Below are 9,881 nucleotides of genomic sequence, written 5' to 3' on the forward strand. Positions count from 1 at the left end.
AAAAAAATCAGAATTCGACACAATAAATACCGAAATCTCTTAAACATATATAAATAAAATAATATTTATATTAAAAAGTAAAGAAAATAAATATTTTTTAAAACTTCCTTCAGCTCCACACGCTAAGAAATGTCTTTTTGGATAAAATAAGAAGTCCTCAGCATCGTGTATTGGTGTACAAAAAAGGGTTTGTATGCTGACTTGTTTGAATTATGAACAAAAATTGATAAATGTGTAAATTGTGTAAAAGTAGCACCAAAAGAAGCCACCGTACCCAAAAAAAAATTTTCCGATATGTAAATTAACACCCATCGTAAGGCAAGCTATTGTTATCAAACATTTATCATCACCCATGCGCATCTCTAACATAATATTTGTACCGTAGTAGCAAGTAGCAAAGCACTTTTGTGGTTGTATATACCCATACATATGAATGTGTGAAAAGGACAGTAGTATTGATTCTATTATTAGTCATTCCTCAATGATCATGCATCATATTCTATTAGTGTGTAAGAGATGGAATGATTTTGTGTCTGTTTCAATGAATGGATGGAGAATATATATATATACATAAAAAAAGGGAAAGGAAGAGAAATAAGCAGGCAACAAAAAAAAGAAGCATCAAATGAGTTACGGAGTTTTTTTCATCATAGAGTTTATTTTATTTTTGATTTTCGTTACGATCACTCGCACTCGATGATGTCGGTTCTGTTTTTATAAAAAATAATATAAAAAAAGAGAGCAAGTAGTAAGCTTTTTTTTTTGCATCGCGTGACGTGTGAAAGAAAGACAAAAAAGGTGTTAAAATATCACATGAAAATTATTTTCTATCCTTATATACATCCACAACATTTGTGGAAGTAGCAAGCAAAAAGTGTGCGCCTGACGAAATCAGAGTCGTTAGGAAAATATTTTGCTATTTAGCAGCGAAAATATTTTATGAAATAACAAAGTCATTCAGACGATGCCAAGTGAACATAAAAAGCGGCTGCAAATTGTTTTCTGAACAAATAAGACATACCAAAAAAAAAAAAAAGAGAATAAATATTTCCTGTGAATTTGTTAATCTCAGTGAAGATCAATGGATAGGAATTAATTCAATTATTGTGGACATTATGGACATGACAAATGAGTGACAATATTCAAAGTTTTTTTTAAAAAATAAATTGTAAATTCTGAAAAAAATTTATCGACAGTAAAGTGAAACGTTTTTCTTGGCAGTAAGGAGGAACGTTTATCTAGTGAAAGAAGAAGATACATTAAGAAAATATAGACAGAAAAGTGAAAAAAATAAATTTATAAAAAATGCATACGCTATTTACGGATCAAAGTTCGTTTAGACATTACGGACAGACACCATATCCACCTAATACAAGTACAACGGGACATTATCCGTATGATCAATATACGAGATATTATGCAGGATCTGCTTATGGATTATCAGCACCACATCAAAGTAAAGAAATGGTCAAGCCTCCATATAGCTATATTGCATTAATTGGTGAGTTATAATTTTGTAGTATTTTGAAGGTTTCAACTAGTTGCAAGAAATAGTTAAGCTATTCTATATTGATTGATGCACAAGATTTTGAAAGTAATTTGACAGCTTGAAAGCAATTTTGAATGAAGTTTGTAAAATTCTTGAAAATCGTAGTGAACTTTTCTAAAATTGATTGCAAATTTCAATTTTTAAAAACTCTAATTCTTCAAGAAATCAGCAGGAATTAAGAGTCATTGATACTTTATTTTGAATCATACTTGAAATCAAGAAAATTCTGAAATTTTTGCGAATTTTTTGTCAAATTTAAAAATATTAAAATTCTTCAAATTTCAATTTGATTTGGAATGGTTTTTAAAAATGATTAATTAAGTTAAGCACGACCACCAATACTCATTATTACTAATCAGAAGTCACACACTTTATTAAAAATTGTAAAATTGTGATTTTCAGAAATTGCAATTTTTTACCTTGTTTTTCTTATTTATTATTTTTTCATATAAAAAGGATTTTCAGGTAAAAGTTTATATTGTAGAGATTATTAATTTAACGAGATTTAATTTGAAAATATTGGTGAATGAATGAAAGTTTAAAATGACATTTTGTCAATTACTTCAAAATAATTTGAAAACTTAGTGGTATAAATTACGATCAGAAATGATAGGATTCGGGCTCATTAATTTGTTTTGAACAAATAGTTGGAAAAATGTCAAGTATTAAATTACAAAGCAAATCGCAAAAAATCCAAATTTTAACAATTTTTACGATAGATTTTGACGCATTTTAATAATTTTGCATCTTTAAAATCAAATTATAAATTTTGAGAACAAGTCGAATATTAAATATTAGGATAAAACCAAACAATCACAAAATAATTTCAATAATCTTCCTTAAAATTTTTTGAAATTTGAAAAGTTAGTAATCTTCTGTAAACATTTAAATTTAAAATTTGGATGTAATTCAATTGATAAAATGAGACTGTTCAACTCTTGTTTACGTTTTGAACTCGATTAAACTGTTGAAATTGAAATATTCAAATCTTTAAATTTCTAAAATTTCAAAATAATTAAGTTAGATTTTTTCAAAATTATTTACAAACACGTAAAAATGTTTTTGGAATTTGGATTTTCCTCAATTTTATAAAAATATTGTCAAATTAAAATTTAAATTGAAATTGAAAATTTAAACTCAACTTAAATATTGAGTCTACAGAAAATCTTTACTAGTTAAGATTAGAAGTTGAATATTTATTAAAATTCTATATTTTTTAAATGTAAATTCAAAATTAAAAGAAAAGTATTTTAATCAATATTCAACTTTCAATCATAACTACTCAAATCATTCAAATGCATTAAGCATTCATATTTATTTGATTATTTTCCAATCAATTTTTCAATTCCAACTCTCAAACAAATCTGTAAAATCAATTTTATTAATAAAAGATTTCAAAATTTTTATAAAATTTCATCCAATCACATGACTTCATGCCAGCAGGCTTCATTCAATAAATCGACTTTTTTTCAAAACTTTTCCATCAAAATTACGCCCTTTTGTTAAGACTGTCAGAAGCAATAATCGATATAATTTATGAATGAATCTCAAAAAACCTTTTCAAGTTTACAAGAATCATCAGAATGACCTTTTATTTCTCACTTAAGTGTATGGAAATATCTTTATGATGCTTAGGTACTTTATTTTCTTTATTAGGTGTCTAAGTATATCCTAAAAGAGCTGTGAATTCATTCAAAAACTTATCTAGGTAGATTTAGGTATCAATATGGAAGTGAAACGCCCATTTATTAAATTTTTTTCTTGTTTAGGTAAAAGGGCGGAAGTTTTTGTAATTTTTAGAGCTTCATCCTTTTTATTTTTATGACAATTTTTGAGACTTTTAAGAATTTAAGTCAAATTTCTCATGAAAAATGCCATTTTTTGCAAAATTTTGAATATTTTTGAGGTTAAGTCAAAAAGTCATTTAAATCTATAATTTGATATTCATTCCTTAATTTCAGCTATGGCCGTCCAAAATGCACCTGATAAGAAAATTACACTGAATGGAATTTACCAATACATTATGGACAGATTTCCTTATTATAGGTAAGTGATCGAACAAAAGCAATTGAGAATTAATTAAAATAAATTATAATTGATATTTTTGGATATGCCAAAAGTACTTCAAAAGTACAAAAAGTTTAAATATCATAAGATCATTGCCATTTATTGTTTATTTTTAATTAAAATTTTCTTTCTTTCTTCCTTTCCATTAATGCTCATCAATTGGCAACCAACAGAGACAACAAGCAAGGTAAAGCTTACTACTTAATATTCAATAACTTCTGTTCCTAACAATCTTTCCTTTTCTCATTTAAAAATAGGTTGGCAAAATTCAATTCGTCATAATTTGAGTTTAAATGAATGTTTCATAAAAGTGCCACGTGACGACAAGAAGCCTGGCAAAGGAAGTTATTGGACATTAGATCCAGACTCATATAATATGTTCGATAATGGATCATTTTTGAGACGACGAAGACGTTTTAAGAAGAAAGATGCACTTAAAGAGAAAGAAGATGCAATCAAAAGACAAACCATGATGCTCGATGACAAAATGACAGACATCAAGCCAATTAAGCTTATGGCATCGTCTACAATGTTAGACACAAAACAGTTTACACATCAACTGAAACGCGAACCAGGAATCGATTTGACACAATGTATGGCAAAAGATGGACTGTCCGGGGCAACGATAATCAATTCGTGTCATGACTCGATAGCATCACAGATGAATCATTTACAAGGCGGTGAACATAACTTTACAGTAGATTCACTAATGAATGCTTATAATCCACGATTACATCCGTCATCCTATGCATATCATTTTAATGATGAGAATATTATGAATCCATCGGCAGCACAGCTTAGACATCATCCGACTGCTGCATCATCTGTTCATAGTTGGTATGCACCAAGTGCACCAGATACACCACCAGATTCAATAAATGGTAATAATACATCGGGTGGAAGTAACTCAGCAAACATTGCCAATAGTGTTCTCTCACTGCCTCCAACATCCACATCATCAAATAATGTCAGTTCCAACAACTCGGGTGGCTTTAGAAACATGTTATTTGATCATAATCATAATCAAAACAACTGTCATATGGAAACCGGAAGTAGTCCAACGAACAGCATCAATTCATCAAGTCCACCCATTACAAATGTTCCTCCATCATCTGTTAATCATCATCATCATTTGAGTCCAAAGTGGAATGGTAATGTGACGAGTAATATGAGTCATCATCATTACAGACAGCATCATCACTATCCGTTACATAGTTATGGTTATCAAGATTGTGGTATTAAGTATGGAGTTTAAATTATGTGAGTGACAAGGATTTCTTTTTTTTGTGGATATACTGGAAAATGTCCAGTTCCATAAAAGTTGTGAAAAGAAGCTTAAAAAATTAAGAGTGAGAAAATTAAAATTAATGCACGAAATCATTTGTGATTAAAAGTTAAATTTAATGAAAAAAAATCAGGAACTGATGAAAGTCGAGCTTGTTCCGACGGATGGGAGATTTATTGCAATAGCATTTTCATTTCTTACTTCATATTTTTTTTTGGACTGAATAATTCAAGTAAAAATATATTTTTATTCACGAGATTTCAAAACTGATCTTTTCTCTTGGATATATGAATAGATTATAGGCAATTTAATTAAATATTAATTGATCTCCTTAGTGGATGAGAAAAATCTGTGGATCGCTGGGGATAGCAACAAAGTTGTTTAGTGAATGATCCAAAAATAAATTAAAAACGGCAGATGAAATAGATTTTTATAATCTTTGAAGATGTGGCAAAAGAGTCAGGTTTGGCTTTCTGGGTTTAAAAGATTGAAGTCATTTGTAAATGTGTCAGAATTTAATCCTGGTCGATTTTGGCAAGTACTTGAGCGACAAAATGCAGCGAACTACATTTTTGACATAAAATGGGTTGAAATTAGCAGTCACGGTGTCATCGAGGCGACTTGACGTCTTATCTTTAATTGATTGACGTAGCGGTGCTATAGAAAACACGTTATGCTGTTCTTGCTTAACTTGTTTCTTATAAAACCTTCGACTCAAGTTATTGAACTAATAAGGTTGTAAACTTAAGTTAAGCAATTCAAATTCCATGGGAATCATTTCAGCATATTATAACAATACTTACCAGATAATGGATAATGACGAATGAATTTGGATTTTCACACATTTTTTCCCCGATTGGTATCCTTGGAACCAAGTGGCAGCCATTTGGAACCATTTGGCGAAACACAGCCTGTAGGCAACATTTCAATATGTGCCGATTGGGATTGGTATTTTTGAATATTCAGAATATTCTTAAATTTTATAAGTACAGATTTAAATCTTTACATTGTGACGGAATCCACAAACATAAAGAAATTTAAAGTTTAAGTTTACTTTCTAATTAAATTTATTAATTTTGTGAAATCACAAAGAATTGGCTTTTCTTTTCAAGTCACAAAAGTAAACAATAGAGTTTTTCCCCTTTGATAAAATGCGCGAAATAATGAAAGGGGTTGAAACTATATCAAACAAATTTTTAAATCACAAAAGTACGTTAAATTTTAATTTAAATTTCAAGGATTTTGCAATTTAAAATAAATTTTTTGTTGATCATTCTGACACATTACTAGCTTCTGAAACTTCTCAAAAATAAGGTTACTGATATTTTTGGAATTAAATATTTATCAAACCTAATAATTCTCGACAGAACCTGAAATTAAATTATTTTATATAAATTCTTTTTCATACTTTCAAAAACCTGAATTCAATCCTTTTAAAGTATAAAAATGCGTTGATAGAACAGACTACAAAGTATAAATCCTAACAAATTTGCCATAGAAAATGAAAAACTCATTTCATCTGCCGTGACACATATTTTACATGCAATAATAAACTCATTCCTTTTGATATTAAATACTTAATTTTAATCCACAGATATAAAGATGAGATTATTTTAAGGCAATCTTAAAAACAAAAAAATTTATAAAATGTAAATAACTTTTCATAAAACGAAGAAGTAAAAAAAAATCTTTTGAATGTCTCTGTATGTTGATAATTTAGGCTAATTTTAAAAAATGAATGAAAAAATATGAAATGAATGAATAATTAAGTGATTTATCTCAATTTTCTCAAAAAAAAATTTATTAAATTTTAATATTAATAATAATAAAAAAAAAAAGTTATTGTAAAAGAAAATTAAATCAAAATCAACACATGCAAATAGCTGATAAAAATTGATATATTGAAATATAATGAATTTTAAAACTGCATATAAAAATGATTTAATTGAATTCACATTTATTATTGAATAAACATCACAATTTATCAGTTTTATTTTTCAGCAGCTTATAGGCCCGAGCAGCAAACTACCTGTATTTGAGTCTTCTTTTTTGATTCCTTCTTTGATTGTTCGTTGTTTGTTATTTGTACTTGTTCGAATTGTTCAAATTTAACTTATCATAACGTTCATTTTAGATTTGAATAGTATTTATGGTGCTGCATAGTTTAAAACCCCTTTTCATACAAGTTCAGTTTGTTTTTGAACTCCAAAGAATAAACATCGTTGTGAATTTATAAATCCGGAAATAAGTCGTTTTGATTAAACTACAAATTTTAACAATTAGAAAATAATTGAAATCTACGGAAAGTTATTGAGGATGAACTGTACCATGTTGTTTGTTAAGATTCTTATATTTTCTAATTTGGCATTTTCACACAAAATGTAAACAAGGAGGGAAACTATTTTCGTAAAATTTAACGAAATCAAATAAATTGAAATACAAAAATCAAAAAGCCGTTAACTTAGAAATGAGTTATTAATGGAAAAAATCATAGTAAGCTGTAAAATTCAAAAGAATTCTAATTCAGAACAATATGAAAATATTGTTCAATCTTGTTGACCACCAAACCATTCATCTACAGTTCGGTACCAAAAAATAATTCATCATTCATAAAAATGCTGATGAAGAGGAGAGGAATCAAAAAAAAAAAAATTTTAAATCATTGCATGGAGCCCAGTGATCAACAGATTAAAATCACTTTGTTTATTGTTTGCTTGATTGGATATAACAACCAGAAGCTCAAAGAAATCATCAAAGCCAAAACGGATTTTTCCGCATTTATGAAAAAAAAAGAAGTTTCATATCAACTAGCTCAGTCATCGAGATCAAAGAAAGAGAGAATTATGATTCATCTTCTTCTGCCTATTACTTTCATAACTTTTTATTCCTCTTTCTTCTCCTGTCACTTTTTTTTTTCTTACTTCTCGATAGATTTACAATTTCATTGAAACTTCTTTTCTTTTTTTTTATTTCCATACGTGGTGAGTTCTTAATTTCCTCTATATTGTCACTTAAAAGAAGATTACTTTAAGTGATAAATAAACTTCGGGTTTGACTGTTAATTTACGATCAAATATTTATCATTTGACACTTCATAAAATTTGCTGAGAGACTTTATAATCTATCTGGCAAATAGATTGAGTTTTTATGAGTTTCATGTAAATATTGAGGGGAGATGCTGTTTTTAACATTTAGGTACTTTTCTCCTGCTTTTTCTTTTTCTCTGTTTGCCGCAGTTAAATTCATATTTTGTGATCCTTTGAAATTGTTTAATTTTGGATGTAATTTGCAGTGCAAACACACGAGGATGGTTTTTTGGGTGTTTTATTTCCAGGGTAAGTTAGGCAATTGATAAATAATGAAGTTGACTTTTGGTTAACTGGGGATTTATATATTAGTTCAAGTTCTTGGATGAGTGATCCTAAAAGACAAAGAGCATGCTCTCCTTGAATACATTAGATAGGAATGCTCTTGAGCGTGGCTTTCAGCCAACTGTGCTCTCCAGAGCACGCTCTTTGTATACTAGGATGAGGTTAGGATATGTTTCATGCCAAGATTTAGAATTGAATGAATTAAGTTTCAAAACACAGAAGCAGTTCTTTCACTTTTTTGCAATTTGCGTTGTATTTTGAATAGATTACTCAAGAATTGACAGGTGTGTAGGTGCTGCTGCAGTTGTAAAGTGTGAAGTATTGAATTATTGATGCATTGAATAATTTAAACTTATTGGAATTATGCATTATAAGGTGGATCGCATACACAAGTTCAATTCGTACTGAGAACTTATCCGAGCAGCACAATAGATTGGAATTAGATATCAGGACAACTTTGGATACTAACTTGGAATCGAATTTGGTCAAATTCAACTTGAAGCAAGAGTCACACCAGCCTGAGGATACTATTTTTCGAGTTTTAACGCTGTCTGAAAGACAATTAGATTATTAATTTCCGAAAATTCGACATCAGACTAGAATGATTCTGGTTTTACTAAAAAACTGGTTCAGCTATTCGTGGCGCCGCTTCGTATTTGCGTTGACAGCAAGATATAAGTTGGATATAAGCTGTTTATCCTTATTTAAGGTTTTTCGAGAACGAGACCAATACTCAGGATAAAAGATAATTCTCCAAAGTCTCGGTCACGAGATCGGACACGGGAAGTCTTGGTTTCGGTCTCAAGACCGGACCTTAACCTTATTTCTGAATAACCTTCATCATATCTTGTGCACTAAATATCTAATTCCAACAATTAATTACCAAAAACCTAGATCTGTTGTATATTCGAATCAATTACTCATCAACTAAAACAGAAACTGCAAAGCAGCCTCCAAATTCCACAATTTACACTGAACACAAATCCATTCGTAATGCAATGAAAAGCAATTTGTAATTTAAGAATATCATTGTGATTTTTCATTCCGGTAAACGCACTTGATTGTTTACATTTGGCACCGTATGCAATTATTCATGAGATGATGATGATGATGATATTTTTTCTCGGTTTAAATTCATTAATTATGCAAATGACATTGAAAGTGATGTTCTTATTATAATGCATACTGCAATTTGCAGTCACAATTCAATCTCTCTGTTCGCATGACTGAATCAAGTTATTAACACTTTACGTGATTATTTCATTCACATCCTCGTGTTTGGTGAGAGGAAGACAGAAGTAAGTATTGATATAGGAAACAATTGTTTGTGTACTTATGATTGTCTGTGTCAAGAAACATTTTTCGTGTTGTGTTCGTGATGAGTGAAAAACAATGAAAGAGAGAAATTATTGTTTTACCGGTTTGAGTCTTAAATCTAGAAATTACAACGCAGTTTTAAGTTTATCAAATGAAGCAAAATTTGGAATTACTAAAGTTCAAATTTTGAAGAATTTCTAAAATTCTAATTTTGACGAATTTCTAAAATTCAAATTTTGAAGAATTTCTAAAATTCAAATTTTGAAGAATTTCTAAAATTCAAATTTTGAAG

General features: G+C 29.1%; 1 protein-coding gene across 1 annotated transcript; it reads left to right on the top strand.

The window, feature by feature from the left end:
- Nucleotides 1–735: 735 nt before the first annotated feature.
- Nucleotides 736–6,527, top strand: croc (forkhead box protein crocodile). Its single transcript, XM_070643539.1, has 4 exons — nt 736–1,501; nt 3,511–3,595; nt 3,790–3,803; nt 3,874–6,527. The coding sequence occupies exons 1-4, from the start codon at nt 1,306–1,308 to the stop codon at nt 4,869–4,871; spliced, it is 1,293 nt and encodes a 430-aa protein (XP_070499640.1). The 5' UTR covers nt 736–1,305; the 3' UTR covers nt 4,872–6,527.
- The last annotated feature ends 3,354 nt before the right edge of the window (nt 6,528–9,881 follow it).

The sequence above is a fragment of the Chironomus tepperi genome, unplaced genomic scaffold (genome assembly GCF_022539635.2).
Source record: "Chironomus tepperi strain 1889 unplaced genomic scaffold, CSIRO-AGI_Ctep_v1 contig_16, whole genome shotgun sequence".
In the NCBI taxonomy this organism is placed as follows: Eukaryota; Metazoa; Arthropoda; class Insecta; order Diptera; family Chironomidae; genus Chironomus; species Chironomus tepperi.